At 37.7% G+C, this 18,594-nt stretch overlaps 1 protein-coding gene across 2 annotated transcripts in view; it reads left to right on the forward strand.

Moving 5' to 3' along the window:
* LOC149776294 (fatty-acid amide hydrolase 1-like) overlaps window positions 1-14,629 on the forward strand; it is a 100,044-nt gene extending 85,415 nt beyond the window's left edge. For both annotated transcript variants that reach the window (XM_089942753.1, XM_089942755.1), the window contains exons 16-18: window positions 4,520-4,631; window positions 8,646-8,785; window positions 10,396-14,629. In XM_089942753.1, the coding sequence (XP_089798879.1) occupies window positions 4,520-4,631; window positions 8,646-8,785; window positions 10,396-10,521 (378 nt within the window). In that variant the 3' untranslated portion in view covers window positions 10,522-14,629. The remainder of the gene's footprint in view (window positions 1-4,519; window positions 4,632-8,645; window positions 8,786-10,395) is intronic.
* The last annotated feature ends 3,965 nt before the right edge of the window (window positions 14,630-18,594 follow it).

The following is an 18,594-nucleotide window of genomic DNA, read 5'->3' on the forward strand; positions in this document are numbered from 1 at the left end:
CAATATTTTAAAAATATTTGGCACTCTCTGTGGAGGCCACTCATGGGCTAGAATCTGAATGTAAAAAACTGATTCCCAATCAGTTCTAGGCTGATCCTAGCATTACAGTGTATTCTAGGCTGATCCCAGTTCAAGTAGAATTGGTGCTAGGCTGATCCCAGCTCAGTGTAAAAGACTGATTTCCAATCAGCATTACATGGTACTCTGGGCTTATCCCAGCTTAAGTAGACTATGTGCTAGGCTGATCCCAGCATGCTAATGTATTCTGGGCCGATCCCATCTTAACTAAATCTATGCTAGGCTGGTCCCCGCATAAGAGTGTATTATGGGTTGATCCCAGATTCATGGAATAGAGCTAGGCTGATCCCAGCATGAAGAAAATATTCTTATATTTTCCTATTTAAACTGTGAAAGTAATGTATTTAACGGGCATGACCTTTACGTTATTAGTATAGCTTATGAGTATCCAATTGGGGAAAAATGCCAAATTGAATTTGATATTAAAAAATATCAAATGAGAGCCCCCAAGAGGATGCCAGTTTGGAATGTGAAAATCCATTTGGAAGGACTGGTGTCCAAAGCATGATACTAAATGTATGTACACAACTGTTCCTGAGCAGAAAGGAGTCAGTTAGAGTGAACTATGTTGTAGCGTATACAACATGACGAAGACCATTGTTCTAAATTCCTAATTAGATGGTCCACCTAACCAACTGCAGGTGCAGTTGTGGCTGCTCGAATATGAAATGAATTACAAGAAACGCTTTTGCTCATCATAGCCCATGCATGCCAGCAGGAGCCTCAAGTATGACAGAAAAAAGTTCCCTACTAAATGGACGGCCCATGTAATCCACACATAAAGGAGCATTTGTGTCATGACCTCCAGCCAAAGTACCTTGCCACCGCTGACTCAAATACTGCTCCACACAACCACAAGTTCTGAAAGAATTAAATCTTGACACTAACACAAATCAGATTAGCCTTTGTTAATGATTTCATCAGTTGCAGATTTGTCACAGTTCACCAGAATTCTTTTCTTTGGCCACTGATTTCCCCATTAACACCTCCAGTCCTGTACATGTTGTGTCAAAATGGCACACAATTAGGGCTGTCAATGGGTACCCAGGTAACCGGGTACCCGACCATAGTGAAAAACCCGGGCTTTGAAAATTAATGACAAGTACCCATTCACAAAAATAATTTGTCAAATACACAAAATCTGTGTGCCGCAGACGACAACGCTTCATCGGTCGATGAATTGGCAACATATCTGTTGGAGATGCCACTTCGTGTTAATGGTCACATTTTTCAATATTGGCGAGATACTACGATATGATATCCCAGGATGACTGCCCTAGCACAAAAATATCTCTGTATTCCTGCAACATCAGTTCCAGCCGAAAGTGTTTTTTTGAGGGCAGGACATGTAAATAGGAAACGTGCATTGCTGTCGCCAGATACAATCGATATGTTGGTTTTTTTAAAAGTAGAAACTGGAAATTATGTGGGGACTATGATCATGTACTTGCACACTAGGACAGACAAGTATTATTTAGCTTTGATAAATTCTTTCTTAGTTCATAAAAACATTCAAAAAATGTTATTTTATTCTAGTTTGAAATTGTAATATTCTAATGTTTTGCTTACTTACTTAATACACTTAAGAAAGCAAAATATTACAATATTAAAATTAAACTTAAAATTAAACCTCCTTTAGTATTCAAGTTCTCAACCAGAAGTTGACTTTCACCGCCATTCGCCATGAGTAATAAATAACAAAACATGCTGTGAAAGTTGTTGGATGTGTTGTGTTGTGATGTGATTTGGATTTTTAATGTAGCTTTAACAATTTTTCAGTCATATCGCTATGATGGCTGCAATGTGGCAGTTTATAGTGATGTCTAGCACTGGGGCATCATGCCGCAGACATGTAGCATGATGTCCCACCCAGTCACATTATCCTGACACCGGGCCGACCAGTCCTAACACTAACCTCTTAATGCTGAGCGCCAAGTGAGGCAGCTGTTAGTACCGTTTTTGTGAGTCTTTGGTATGACTCGGCCGGGGATCAAACCCACGACCTCCCGCATCTGAGGCGGACGCTCTAACACTAGGCCACCGGAGCGGTGAAAGTTGTTGGAAGTTTATTGATAAGCGAAACAACATTGTAATGTTAATTCATTATTATTGAAAATCAAACAAAATATTATAGCACAATTTATAATAGACAATTACAAGTACAACAGGAAAACAAATTATTCCATTGACAGACTATATCCCCATTGGGTGTGGGTAAAGTGTGAAGGTGAAAATCCAAAAGTGTGGATTGGTAAAATGCAAAAAAGAGAATGCGAAATAGTGGATAAAGTGTGGTAAACAATGTGCAAAATGGTGTAAATAGTCTGTTCGTTTCATCACCCAGGTTTGTGAAATTTTGAAAGTGGGATAACTAGGGTTGTACATGTCTTTCATGTTCTAATGGGTGCCCGGTTACCCATTAAACAGTGCAACAGGTAGCTGGGTGAAGTTTTCCATGGTGTTTGACAGCCCTTCACACAATATCCAGAAATATTTGTATTCCATGCCTCTGAACAACAGTGGAAGAATGATGTGTTGTAAGATGGTCACATCTTCAATGCATATAAAGTTCTCTCCGTTAAACCTATATGAAAAGCAGTGCCATAAGATGTGGACAGCTGTATCACACACTATCCAAAAAATGTTTGTATTTCCCTGTCAGAGAACACCAGTGGAAGAATGACATGTTGTAAGATGGCCATGTCTTGCATGAACCCATACGAAGTGAAGTGCTGTCCAACAAACCCATATGAAGTGTAGTGTCCATATGATGTTGACATCGGTACAGGTCTGTGCATCTACAAGACCTGAATGAAGAAAATTGAAAAGCAGAACCAGGCAGTAGGAAGTGCTATGATGATGTGCAAAAATGACCTGAAGTCAGCACCAAATTACAAACTTGAAATTCTATCACTCAGGCAGATCTGTTTCTCAAAGGGATATGACTGGCACCTACCCAAGACTCAAATAGTAGTCTGATAGACAATGCTTAGCACCCTGACACTACCCTATTCATATTTCAGGCATAAGAGAGGTAGGCATGCTACATGCATCAGATTTGGGATGGGGTGCTCACCTGGAGTCAGAGGGGGTATTTCTTAACAGACTTTGATTTGATATGAAGCAATCCTTCATATAGACAATCTAGAATTGTGGGTAGTGTTTACAGCCCTTCAGAGTTTTATTGACCTCATAAGGCTTCATTGTATTATGATTGCTTCAGACATGTCCATAGTAACATATTTCAGGCATAAGAAAGGTAGACATGCTATATCTCTTTGTTTTGAAGACTGAAATCTACTCCAATGGGAAGTCTTGGAGAAGAACAAGTAATTTGAGTTTCAGAGGCCTGTATTTTGCTCTTTAATCCCTTGACGAAATCATTCATTTTTGGGGGCATTATCAAAATCCGCTTATAAACCTCAGAGTGAAGCTTCCTTCAAGAATCTCATCCTTAAAATGATTGTTCTTCTCTCCTTAATGTCACCATGAAGGAGTACCCTTCATGCTGTGTCAGTGGAAAAGGGTTGTTTACAATTCAACAGTAATTATGATTTTGCTTCTCTTCTCTTTGACCTGGGTTTCTGGCCAAGAATCAGCTACCTTCAACACCTCCAGTTACTGTTGAAATCCCCAGTCTCAGTCATATCATTCTGGGGATGATCAAGATTGGCTCCTTTGCCCAGTTAGGACCTTCAAGTTCTTTTGTGTCTTCCTCAGAAGGAAGAAGAAGGGTCAGAATCTTCTCTTTTTGCCTCTTAACGGTTCCTCTGATTTGTTGGTGGCCACCATTTTTGGTGTCCCTACTATGAAGACAACTCATTAATCCCTTGCCAGATGGGATCCTTCTTTCATGAGTATTAAAGCCCATGAAGTTAGGGCTATCAGCACTAGGGAAGATATTCTCCTTCCCAGTTAATTCTTTATTTTTATTTGGTTTTCTCTAATGGTAGAAGGAAGGGTTAGAATTGTCTTCAAAAGAGAGAAGGAAGGATCTGAATTTTCTCTTTTTACTTCTTAAGAGTTTTCCTCTGATAGTTTGATGGCAACCATTTTCTGTTGGATTGTCTTCACTAGCATGAGAAGTCATCAGGGCACTTTCTTTCATGAGAATCAAAACCCATGAGGTTGGGGTTACTGTTGCATCTTGGGCCTACTTGAATCACTCCTCTTTGGAGGATGCTGAGAGCAGCCTTCTGGCAGTCTCACACTACCTTTGCATCCTGTTACCTTTGATCTATGATGCACCAGAATGAAGGCATTTACTTGTTGGATACAATAATGACAACACAGCATGGCCCCAAGCCATTTACTAGTTCTCAGTAGTGGACTCTTCTACCATTAGAGTAAGTGCATTGCTACTTTTTTGACAGCTCTTTGTATGTTTTGAGATTGAAAATGATGAAAGGATATAACATCAATGGATTTCACTTTTCCACAGGTATACAAGGATAAATTCCTGAAAAAGTGGTGTGATTTGGGTTTGGATGGAGTTATCTGCCCAGTACTTCCTTGTGTGGCAGTGCCTCATGGAGATGTGAGTAAATTAATAGGTAAGAAATAACTGCTTGTTTTGCAACATTAAAACATAATATTATGGATACAAAATTCAGAATGAGACTATGTATTACCTGGCTAAGATTGGACATCTGCTGATTCTTTGGTCCTTTCTCTACCTCTCTAAAGCAGATACAGAAACCATCTGCATTACAAGATCAAAATCTTATATTTATTGATTTATATAGTTAAAATGTATAAAGAAATAGTCACATTGCTGTACTGCACAAAGTATAGCTCATGAAATATTTAGTTCATACACTGGGTGGGGACTACATGATTTGGTTGGGGACTCTAAGAATTTTTCATGGGACTTAACATTTTTGGAGCCAGGAATCCTTGATTCTTAGTTTAAAACTAAACTGAGGGAAATCCATGCCTAAATATTGTATTGTATTCAAATGTCAACTTCTCTGAATCTGGTGCCACCAAGTGAGCTTTGTATGTACATCTGAGAAACAAACTGTTTTACACACACAAATCTAGGTTGTTGTAACCTTTTAGCATTATTTAAAACACTGAAAGCTACTAACTCAATAGGGATGGCATTCCTTAACATTTCTGAGATCCTCAGTAACTCCTGCCCTTTCTTGTAGTGCGTTCTGTGACTTTGGACCCTGTTGTGTGCTGGTTATCAAGATAGAGATATAGTGCGACAACATTATTTCTGAATTGTTCATCATCATGGGTCATTAATCAGTTAGACTTGTTTTCTATTCTGAATTTGTTTGCCCTAATAAATACATGGAATAGATATTGACCATACATACATTGTAATATTGCTTGAGCAAAAAGAGACTGACCACACATATTATACCATTGCTATACCAAACAGATACAGATCATACATAGATTGTACCATTGCTTTACCAAGTAGATAACTGACCATATGTGTGTGTGTTTATATATATATATATATAGTTATAGTACCATTGCTTGACCAAAATGATACTGACTACAGATATATTATACCACTGCAAGACCAACTACAGACTGACCATACATATATTCACATTCCCACCTGCATAAGTAGACTTGATGCATCCCAACCCCCCGAATTCTAAAGAACAAGTTATATTTAATCCACTCAATAATGATAAAAGATTAATAATATTAATGTGTTTCATAAAACAGATAGTCGACTGATGTTGAATGTCTGTATCAAAGAAATAAGCCGTGTAACTTTAAAAAACTTGTCTTGCGTCTGCTAAAATTCAAATGCCGACTGAACCCAGTCAAACAGGGTTTGTATTAGACAAATTATTATCAAGGTTTCACCCACCCACCCAATTTCCTATTCACACGTAAATTATCAGTAAACCCACCCCCATACACAAGCCACATTTGGGTTACCTCTTCTCCATGCATACATACTAAATGGACAGCCACTTGCTATACCAAATACAGATCATACATAGATTGTACCTTTGCTATACCAGATACAGATCATTCATAGATTATACCATTGCTATACAGATACAGAACATATATAAAATGTACCATTGCTATGCCAGATACAGATCATACATAGACTGTACCATTGCTATGCCAGATACAGATCATACATAGACTGTACCATTGCTATGCCAGATACAGATCATACATATACTGTACCATTGCTGTACCAGATACAGATCATACATAGACTGTATCATTGCTATACCCGATACAGATCATACATAGACTGTACCATTGCTATACCAAATACAGATCATACATAGATTGTACAATTGCTATACCAGATACATATCATATATATATTGTACCATTGCTATACCAGATACAGATCATACATAGACTGTACCATTGCTATGCCAGATACAGATCATACATATACTGTACCATTGCTATGCCAGATACAGATCATACATAGACTGTACCATTGCTATGCGAAATAGATATGGACCATAGATACTTAACATACATGATCACCATACTGAAATTTGTACTGATCTTGCCTAAATTTCATTGATCTAGCTCAAATTAAACAGATGCCAGTTCAGCTTCTAATTCAACACACTTTGTTTATTATCATGATATCAAAACAATAACATCAGTACTTCACCATCAAGACTCAAGAAAAGTTGTAAGTTTGTGTTCAAGCTTCTTCAAGAAGCTTTTGTACAAGAATGACACAATTTTCTCTGCTTCTGTGGAACCAGTGTTCTGTTTTGAATTCAGGTATCTTGCTACCTTTATGTGTAGAGAGCATGCAATGTATGATTTATGAAAGTTCTTATACTCATCAACAAATGAAGTATCCAGCACACTTTTTTATTTCTCAAAATACTGAGTGCAGAAAGAGCACAAACAAATAAAACATCCTTTCCTGACTCACTTTTCAGCTATTTGTATTTTTCTGCAGTTCTGGTAATTTCCTAATCTGTTCTCTTGACACAATTTGTGATCACACACCATCTTGTTGTCATCCACTTTTTTCCATTTTAATGGTGGCTGTGCACCTTGTAGATTCTTTCACATGTTAACAGTTGGCACACTGCACAATACTTTGAATGTTTATCAACAATAGTATAATTATTAAAGCCCTTTTTTTGGTATAATTCTGGATTATTTGTTGAGTCAGCAGACATGATCTTTCCTGATTGCTCAGTACTAGCCTCATACCCTATACTTTTTGTTACCAAAACAGAACAGAGCCAAATGTTTATTGAAAATAATCATATTCAGACCATACATATATGGCTTAAAGACAAATCAACAATCAACCATTTAAATGAAAGTGCTTTTGCTATATTTTGTTTAATATATAAAAGAGTTGCTAATGATAGGAATGTGACACCAGCATATGTTGCTATCCAGGTCTCTATTCAGTTTTAAGTAGAATCAAACCTGTCCTGATATTCACCTAAGTTCATTGGTCACCTGTTCACAGTGGTCATTCTAAATTCCACCACCCCCACTTCAAATTTCCTACCTCAGTGTCATGTAATCACCAGTCACCTGTTTTCCGTGACAAGCAAGAATGTTTTTCCTAATCAAGCAATGGTTTGATCCCTCCTTCCGCGATCTGTGGCCGTGTGTTTCTAAACCAAACAGTGGGGGGCCCCAAGTGGTCTTAAGCACTCTCCATTACGGATCACTGCCATCTCACCACTGTCTGCATGGGTTCAAGTCTCAGATTTAGCTTACATGGGTACATGAGAAATCTTGCCAGTAGCTTCTCGTGGGTCGGTTTTTTTTCTGGGGTTTTCCCTGGTTCTTCCTCCACCATTAATACTGGCTGCCATGTATAGCCTATCATGTGCTCAAAAATGGCAAAAGGTCAGTAGTCAAGATACCAGACTGAGAAAAAAAAAGTTTTTTGCTTAATAACTTTAAGCTAGACGACATTCCTTGACCAAAGTTTGAGGAGATTTGTGGTTAAGGTATGAAAGAGACCTATTGATTTGGGGGTATAAGGCCTTCACATAGGACTACTAAACATGGGTTGGTATATTAAAGGCCTTCACATAGGACTATTTATAGGACTATTAAACATGGAGTGGCATGTTAAAGGCCTTCACATAGGACTATTAAACATGGGGTGGCATATTAAAGGCCTTCACATAGGACTATTTATAGGACTATTAAACATGGGATGGCATGTTAAAGGCCTTCACATAGGACTATTAAACAGTGGGGTGACATATTAAAGGCCATTACATAAGACTGTTAAACATGGGGTGGCATATTAAAGGCCTTCACATAGTACTATTAAACATGGATGGCATATTAAAGGCCTTCACATACGACTATTAATAATTAAACATGGGGTGGCATATTATGTGTCATTCCTGGTTCCCTCTTTTGGAGGTGACACACAGAAATAAAAAAAAAACCTACAAAGTTTTAATTTTGTTAATAAACTGTAGAAAGTGACAGACAGACAAACGTTTTTCTTTTTTTTCATTTTGATCATCTTACTTATCAGTTAGGATGTTATATGACATTGATGAAACAAGGGGAGATAAGTGGAACCATTTTGATGTCTCTGTGTATGTTGTGTTTAGGTGCTGGAACATACTCCATGCTGTACAATGTACTGAACTACCCTGCAGGCAGCCTTCCGTTGACAAAAGTGACTAGTGAGGATGTGCAGCAGCTGGAGAATTACCCCAGCAGGCGATACTTTGAGAAAAACATAAAGAAGGTACTTATTTCTATGTCAGTTTCCAATAAATCATGAATTTATAATATCATTATCATTTCTGATGTCAATCAGTTGTTTTGGTTCATTGGCAAAAAGTGATGAACTCAGAAGTTATCATTGTGGCTTGTTTGATAATTACAGTACAGCTTCACTGATGATTGCGATACAGAAACAGCTGAGTCATTCAACAAAAAAGCTTCAATACTTGGATGTCATTATGTATGCTTCTGGCTTTTCAAGCTTTTGTATAAAGCCCTAAAATTCATGCTGGCCACACAGTTCTAAAATCAAGGCTTTTTTATCATCATCATAGTCATGTTGAGTTATCTTTATTTGTACATGGTTTTCAAGTGATCCCCACAATTCTAGATCATTGTGATTTGTATTTGTTAAGTATAATTAGTCTATTACAGAGTTTGGATGTAGCATACCACAGTCAGTGTAGAGTATGAACCAAGCTAAAGGTGATAGAGTCAAGCTTCTATAAAGTCAAGCTTCTGTAGAATCAGGTCTTTGTAAAGCAAGCCTCTGTAAAGAATAAAGCTCTGTTAAGTCAAGCCTCTGTAGGGTAAAGCCTCTGTTAAGTCAAGCCTCTGTAGGGTAAAGCCTCTGTTAAGTCAAGCCTCTGTAAAGTCAAGCATCTGTAGGTAAAGCCTCTGTAAAGTCAAGCTGTGGTAGGGTCAAGCCACTATGGTTCCACTCCTGAAATTCACATTTTTGCACAATGTTGAAATTTTAAAGAGATGGTTTCCCCATGGATTGTTCCCACTGGCAGTCCATGTTATAAAAGAATGGTGTTTATGCTATATGAGATTTAAAGAAGTAAGTTAACCCAGTTTTTATGATCTTGATATCTAGATGATGTGGATGGATTTCATCTGATGTACATCTCATTAAAGTTAGCTTGCTCTGCTTGGCTGTTTTAACAGGTGACATTCAGAGGGTAAGTTGTTACAAATGAACCAGTAACCTGTTTTAGTTTTATTTATATTTTAAAATTTTGTAAGAGCACTTTCAGAAAATGTTAATGCTTACACAGTGAAAACTCATTTTTATGGGACAGATAAAGTTAGTGACCTATTTGCTGTTTCAAGTAATTTCCACAGACCATAGAAACAGGCATTTTCATCAGCTGCTTCAGACAGTACATATTTTTCCTAGAAACGATATATTGTCAGTCCAAGTAGATGAAAAACATGTAAATGTATGTTAGGTTTCTTAACATTGTTAGAGTTGTAGAGCAAACAGTATTGCCTGTGCCTTCACTTTAAATGAAACTCCATAACCCTGGAGCAGAACCTATATAGTCAAATTTCTGTTATGTGCCTAGGCTATATTTGCATGGACCCTGACCTTCTGGGAAATAATGCAATGTCAGGTCTGGGTCTTTATTGTTTGCAGGTGGATACATTTTATACATAGGTAGGTACAATAGCTGTTTTAGGCACTTTGCCTCAGATGAACTTGTCATATCTGTGGTTTGTAGCAATAACTATCCAACTACAGCCAGTTTTTCTCTTTAAAATGCTAGTTCAGATAAAAGATTATTATTTTTATTGTAATTGCGATGTCATTAATGTTATAATAATTTGGTGTTTTTGTACTTACAGGCCAGTGAAGATAGTATAGGACTCCCAGTGAATGTGCAGTGTGTCTGTCTTCCATTCCAAGAGGAGTTAGTCCTAAGAGTGATGAAAGAAATAGAGACAGGACTTAAGTCCATGGGAGACCATTAACACAAACTATGCAGTATGAAATTGAGACTGAGCTTTTTTCCATGTGAGACAATGAAAACAGTCTTTGCAATGAAGGCTAGGACAGTACAGTATTCTTGTTGTATAATACAATTCATATTATAAGAGGCACAAAACTATTTGCTTGGATTTTTAAAAATAAAATGAGCCTACTGAAATAAATATATACCAAATCTTTCCCTGCATGATGTGATGGCAGTTCATGGTATGTGCTGGTGGTTAATTTCAATAAAAAAAATAAATAGACCAAATCTTTCCTTATATGATGGGCTGGCAGGTCAAGGTATGTGCTGGTGGTTAATTTCAATAAAAAGTAAATAGACCAAATAGTTCCTTGCATGATGTGGTGGCAGTTCAGGGTATGTGCTGGTGGTTAATTTCAATAAAAAATAAATAGACCAAATCTTTCCTTATATGATGGGCTGGCAGGTCAAGGTATGTGCTGGTGGTTAATTTCAATAAAAAATAAATAGACCAAATCTTTCCTTGCATGATGTGATGGCAGATCAGGGCATGTGCTTGTGGATAATTTTAATAAAAATAAATAGACCAAATCTTTCCTTGCATGATGTGATGGCAGATCAGGGTATGTGCTGGTGGTTAATTTCAATAAAAAATAAATAGACCAGATATTTCCTTGCATGATGTGATGGCAGATCAGGGTATGTGCTGGTGGTTAATTTCAATAAAAAATAAATAGACCAAATATTTCCTTGCATGATGTGATGGCAGTTCAGGGTATGTGCTGGTGGTTAATTTCAATAAAAATAAATAGACCAAATCTTTCCTTGCATGATGTGATGGCAGATCAGGATATATGCTGGTGGTTAATTTCAATAAAAATAAATAGACCAAATCTTTCCTTGCATGATGTGATGGCAGATCAGGGCATGTGCTTGTGGGTAATTTTAATAAAAATAAATAGACCAAATCTTTCCTTGCGTGATGTGATGGCAGATCAGGGTATGTGCTGCTGGTTAATTTCAATAAAAAATAAATAGACCAAATATTTCCTTGCATGATGTGATGGCAGTTCAGGGTATGTGCTGGTGGTTAATTTCAATCAAAATAAATAGACCAAATCTTTCCTTGCATGATGTGATGGCAGATCAGGATATGTGCTGGTGGTTAATTTCAATAAAAATAAATAGACCAAATCTTTCCTTGCATGATGTGATGGCAGATCAGGGCATGTGCTTGTGGGTAATTTTAATAAAAATAAATAGACCAAATCTTTCCTTGCATGATATGATGGCAGATCAGGGCATGTGCTTGTGGGTAATTTTAATAAAAATAAATAGACCAAATCTTTCCTTGCATGATGTGATGGCAGATCAGGGTATGTGCTGGTGGTTAATTTCAATAAAAAATAAATAGACCAAATATTTCCTTGCATGATGTGATGGCAGATCAGGGTATGTGCTGGTGGTTAATTTCAATAAAAAATAAATAGACCAAATATTTCCTTGCATGATGTGATGGCAGTTCATGGTATGTGCTGGTGGTTAATTTCAGTCAAAATAAATCAACCAAATCTTTCCTTGCATGATGTGATGGCAGTTCAGGGTATGTGCTGGTGGTTATAATTTCAATCAAAATAAATAGACCAAATCTTTCCTTGTATGATGTGATGGCAGATTAAGGTATGTGCTGGTGGTTAATTTCAATCAAAATAAATAGACCAAATCTTTCCTTGCAATGATGTGATGGCAGATCAGGGTATGTGCTGCTGGTTAAAATTTTAATCAAAATAGTAGACCCAGATTATCTGATTACAAAACAGCCTGTAATATGAGTTTATGTTTCTTTATCATTACACAACAGCCTATAATATGGGTTTACGTTTCTATAATTCCAATTTTTATGAATTGACTGTTTTCTACCGTTTGATTGGCAGTAAATGGTCTTGTGATACTGATCTGGAATTTTTTACACATGGATAAATTCTGTAAACTATTGGTTCCCTGTGCCCAGATCATTTGATGTGAAGTTTTATCTATATCGTCGCCTTACACGCTCTTAATGACAACAACATGATCCCACCCACCCACTCCTGTGATTTCCGATAAAAAATGACAAGCCAGAGATTAAAATAGACAATTAGAAGTTAAAACAATGTAATTGCACAGACCTTCTTGCCCTCCAACACTCATCCCTTTTGCCGAAGAAGGCATATGGTGGGCTTTAGAAGCCACTCTTCAAAAATATTGCATTTCACCTCGACAACATGTTACAGCAGCAGTTATTAAAGGTCAGGGTCATATGTCAACCAAGGGATATCACTAAAAATGGACCCAAGTTTGCTTTTGAAAGATCAAAATGCGCAAAACAAAACAATTACATTGCTATAACAACACGTGCCATACGCAAGCATAATTTTCGGGGGAAAAAATGGGGGGAATTCTCCTCGTTTAACCACAAGAACCATTTTTTACATGCTAAAATAATGATCATAACAATATATCACTGGCATGACCAGCTATGACATTCTACCCCATATCACTGTATAAAGAATCGATGAATCTTGCCTTGCGAAGATAGGGCTATGTATTCTATCGCAGTTAAGAGGTTAATAAAAGAAAACTTTCCTGTACATAAAAGTGAATGTTTTGTTGATTAAATCTGCTGATCTGATGTAAGAAAGGAAGTAAATTGGAATTATAAGGATTAAATGATCATGGTTGGGACTTATCAATGTGCACATTTTACCTATTCACTCACAAAGTTTACATAAAGTCCCTCAGACTTTATTTACTTTGTTACTGATTAGGTAAAATTTACACATCGATAAATGCCTAACCATGATCATTTAATCCTATATTATCATCACACAACAGCATATAATCTTGTTGTTGTTGTTGTTGTTGTAGGGTTTAACGCCATTTTTCAGCACATGATAAGCTATAGACAGCGGCCAGTATTAATGGTGGAGGAAGAACCCGGGAAAACCCTGGAAAGAACCACCGACCCACGAGAAGCTACTGGCAAGCTTTCTCACATACCCACATTGGCTGAATCCGAGTCTCGAACCCACGCAGACAGAGGTGAGATGGCAGTGATCTATAACGGACAGCGCTTTAGACCACTCGGCCACTCTGGGCCCCACAGCATTTAATATGAGTTTATGTTTCTTTATCATTACACAGCAGCATATAATATAGGTTTATGTTTCTTTACCATTGCACAGCAGCATATAATAATATGGGTTTATGTTTCTTTATAATTACACAACAGCATATAATATGGGTTTACGTTTCTTTATCATTATGGGGCCCCAAGTGGCCGAGTGGTCTAAAGCGCTCACCATTACGGATCACTGCCATCTCACCTCTGTCTGCGTTGGTTCGAGTCTCAGATTCGGCTATTGTGGTTATGTGAGAAAGCTTGCCAGTAGCTTCTCGTGGGTCGGTGGTTCTTTCCGGGTCATAATGTGAATGAATGCGCATTGCAACAACTTTTCCATTTGATGTGGAATGAATAGATTTTGATATTTTTGTCAATTCTATGAAAATGTTATGATTATGGATTGGATTTATCTGTGCCAATTCTGCATGAAGTACATCGGATTTCAACAGCGTGTTGACATCTGCAAGTGTGTTTCTGTTCTGTCTTAGAATGTTTGAAATCATAATATGGGAAAAATGTGAAGTCTTTCAATTGCAGTTATCAAAAAGACGTATGGAACATAATATTTATTTCATTTTGAGTGCAGTAATGATGTTCTAATTGCACTTGGAATATAGTCAAAACCCCAGTACAGTTTTGAAATGTGTAAGCAAGCTCGAGAACCCATGACATAGCTCATGTAATTCAGATTTGGACAACTAAGGAAATTCAGGATGTAAAACTAAGTATATTTTTGGCCATTCTTATTACCAGCTAAAGAAGACAGTTTATGCCTTTTCACTTGCATGCTGTTTGTAAGGACCCTGTCTGGCATCTATGGCTAGTCTAAATCCGAAACATTGTATCAAAAATGTTCACATGGAGTGTGGCAAAGCAGCTCGTATGTGGCAGTCCATGAAACATCTGCTTTAGTTTATTCAGTTGGTTTACTTCATCCACAGGCAAATAAAATAAATCAAAAGTACTGGCCTCTGCATCCATTGTTTGTTTACATTAGAAAGTAGTTCCTTTATTGACATGAGTTCAGTATTGTAAAATACTGCACGATTCTGACAATGTAAAGTTGTGTCCCATGTCAGGGGAGGAAAGGATCCTGGTAGTTGAGCAGTGGCTTTCCGATGCAATACACTACAGTGGCCTCTACTTCTTCTAGACGGGTGATCGAGGTGGGCCCAGTCTCGACAAATTGGCTGATCACGATGAGCCCTTGGAAGTCTTTATTTACTCACTCATCTTCTTTATCTTTCTCCTTATATCTCTCTTGATATCACCGTTGCCCCATACAGTCTATTCCGTTAGCTTTCCCTTTCCCAAGTCATAGAAGACTTCCTAGAAGGCGGTGGCTTAACAGGTCAACCAGGAGGTAATTTTTCCCATCCTAAAAGGCGGTGGTTCACTGGTCAATCATAGGTCATTTTATCGACTGAGTATTGCATCTGTGTTATCCCTGGCACTTGGAAAGTATCCTCTTATTTGGCTCTATGGTGGGCGGGGAGCACATATGCTGAATGTTAAACAATCTAACATGGAAATTTTCCTAAAAAATCAATAAACACACCAAAACTGGATCTGAGTCTGATGAAGAACCATGTAGTGTGGAGTTATTTCCATGCTTCATGGTTATACAATCGAAAGATGCCTCAAAACCACTTTCTGCACTCTCTCCCTTTGTTATTGAAAAGACAATTACTGGAACTATCGGAACACCAAAAAGTGTGAATTTTTTTTAATTGGGTTGCCTTCTTATTGAGTTAGCTATGAGGTCAAACCGAAAAATATCAAGAAATTGAAAACTTTCTTCGATATCACAGTGACCTCATCCACTCACACCACACTCGATACATCCAAAAGCATGATTCGCTGTCGTGATCTGGCTGAAGACAGCAACACAGATGTCCTTGAAGGGATGACAAACGAAGGTTCACTGCAGTATGTAAAATACGTTTTAAACTTAATAACAGTCTCGGGACACCAACACCACTGTACTCAACTTCAACAAACCAACAGTACCCATCATGGTCAGAGTTGGCTTTTTGCAAGTGAAGGTTGAGATCTACATACTGAACCCCTTTCGATGCTATAAGTGTCAGAAATATGACCATCATGAAGACGGCTACTCAGAAAGTCAAATATGTGGCCGATGCAGAGAATATTCTCATCAGGAATCTGATTGCAGAGCAACTCCACATTGTATCAACTGTGGAAAGGAGCACCACACCAATTCCAAGGATTGTGATACTTGGAAACAGTTGAAGGAAATACAGAATGTAAAGTATACATCTAACATTCCCCATCCGGAAGCCATAAAACTTGTACAGGCCAGAACAGCCCATCCTTCTCCACTGTAATGAAGAACAATCCCAGAATAACAAAGGACGCTCAAACACAGACAGATTTACCCGATTCAACACCAAGCTTTAACACCCCTCCATTACCAAGCACATAAAAACACAGCATCAACTCAAACAACCTTCAATAATACCCCACCACTGAAATCACCAAAGAATAAAAACAAATCTCAAGGAAATAGGCAGCAAAAGGGGTCAGATGACCCCATCAAACTCTTTAACAGGTTTGGAGATATTGAGAGCATGGATGCAGAAGACACTGCTCCAAGCGCTCAAGGTAGCTCCAGACCTACCAACAAAAAAAGTCACCCCCATACTTCCTCCAGAGAAATAACCACACTGATAGCCTCCGCAAAAGGTCTAATCTAGCTCCACAATCCTCATTTTAAATTTATAATGAAGAAAACCATCATATAATGGAACTGTCGAGGACTTAAAGCCAACTACAATGATATTCTCCTGCTTTTAAACGAACATGATCCTGCAGTACTATGCCTTCAGGAAACATTCTTGAAAGATACGGATAACATCATACTTAAAAACTACTCTCTGATTAACACCTACTCCCAAAATGTTGACATGGCCTCAGGAGGAGTTTCTGTTGTTGTGAACAACAGAGCCCCTCATAGCGTCATCTCTTTAAAAACAAATTTGCAAGCTATTGCTGTAAGCGTCACTCTGTATCAAGTGATTACCTTTTGTTATATTTACACACCACCACACACCAACCTAGTACCAAATGAATTGGACAACTTCCTGTGCTCTTTGTTTTATTTGGATATTTTAATGCCCGTAACATTTTATGGGGATCAAATTGGATAAGTGACAGAGGCCACAAAGTAGAAGACTAGATTTGTGTCTATATAACACCAAATCACCGATATATTTACACCCAGAAATGGGTACATACAAGTGTATCGATTTGACAAATTTGTTCTCCTTTGCTGCTTTTGGATTATGAATGGAAGGTCGCTGATGACCTTCATAGCAGTGATCGCATTCCAATCTGCCTTGAAAATATCAACTCTACTATTGATGAAGCAATTCCACAATGGAAAATAAAAAAGGCCGACTGGGCTCAGTTTGAAATACTCTGTAAAACTAGGTTGAATGAGAAGAATCCAATCCCAAGTCCTCACCAAACCGTGAAAGAACCCCAAAACCTTGGGTCACTAAGGAATGTAAGGAAGCCATTGAACAATGCCGAGAAGCATATTGAAAAGATTTAATCTTTCAACGCCTGAAAATTCAAGTAAATACAGTATTCTCCAGGCCAAAGCTCACCACACAATCAAAGAAAGTAAATGAGCATCATGGAAGAAATATGTTTCTTCTTTAAACTCTCATTGCTCTATTAAGAATGTTTGGGACACTATCTGCAAAATAAACAGAAAGAGAAAACACAATTCTCTCTGACATCTGAAGCTAAGTAATAACAATTTTACTTCAAAACATGATGTAGTAAATATTCTTGCTCACACTTTCTCAAAAAATTCCTCATCTAATTTAGCCTTCCAAAGATTACAAATTAAAAAAAGTCACATTTAAATTCACATCCAACAATTCGGAAAGTTATAACCAGCTTTCTCACTATTGGAGCTTATGGAGGCTTTAGACAAGGCCCTTTATACATCCGCTGGGCCAGACGAAATACATTACCAGTTTTTGAAAAACCTTCCAAAATCATCTTTAACAGCTCTTTTGAAAATCTTCAACGATTTATGGATTACTGGTAATGTACCTAAGATTTGAAAAGAAGCAACAGTAATACCAATTCCCAAACTAGGTAAAGATAGTGCAGATCCTACCAACTATCGACCCATTGCACTGACAAGCTGTGTATGCAAAACACTGGAATGAATGATCAATTCTCGGCTTGTATGGTACTGTACTTGGAAACTAACAATTTAATATCACCTTTCCAAAGTGGCTTTTGTTATGGCCGTAGCACCAATGACCATCTGGTTAGACTGGAAACATTTATTCCCGATGCATTTATCAAGAAGGAACACTTAGTAGTGGTTTTCTTTGATTTAGAAAAGGCCTATGACATGACATGGAAGTATGGGATACTAAATGACCTGCACGATCTGGGTCTAAAAGGCTGTCTACCCTCTTTCATATACTTTCTCTCAGACGGAGAATTCAAGGTATGAGTGTGCTCTACCCTCTCCGATTTGCATGAGCAAGAGATGGGTGTGCTCCAGGGCAGTATTCTTTCTGACACTTTTCAACATCAAAATCAATAGCATCACCAAGTGTTTGGCTCCTGTTGTGGATTGCTCATTATACGTTGATGATACGTTGATGACAACTACAACAAAATATCAACAAGAGTCAAAATTCGGCCAGTACTAACGGTTCCAAATTCTCGAAGTAAAAAAAATGGTATGTATGCATTTCTGTCAGTTACAAAGACATCATGATGAACCTAAACTCATGCTGGACGGAACTCCTATTCTAGTTGTTGAGGAAGCAAAGTTTTTAGGTATTCGACAGAAAACTGACTTCTATTCCACACCTAAAGAACTTGAAAGCTAAATACTTGAAAGCTCTAGATCTACTCAAAGTAGTAGCGCAC

This window comes from Sinohyriopsis cumingii, chromosome 18 (genome assembly GCF_028554795.1).
Source record: "Sinohyriopsis cumingii isolate HCF-2022 chromosome 18, ASM2855479v2, whole genome shotgun sequence".
NCBI lineage: Eukaryota > Metazoa > Mollusca > Bivalvia > Unionida > Unionidae > Sinohyriopsis > Sinohyriopsis cumingii.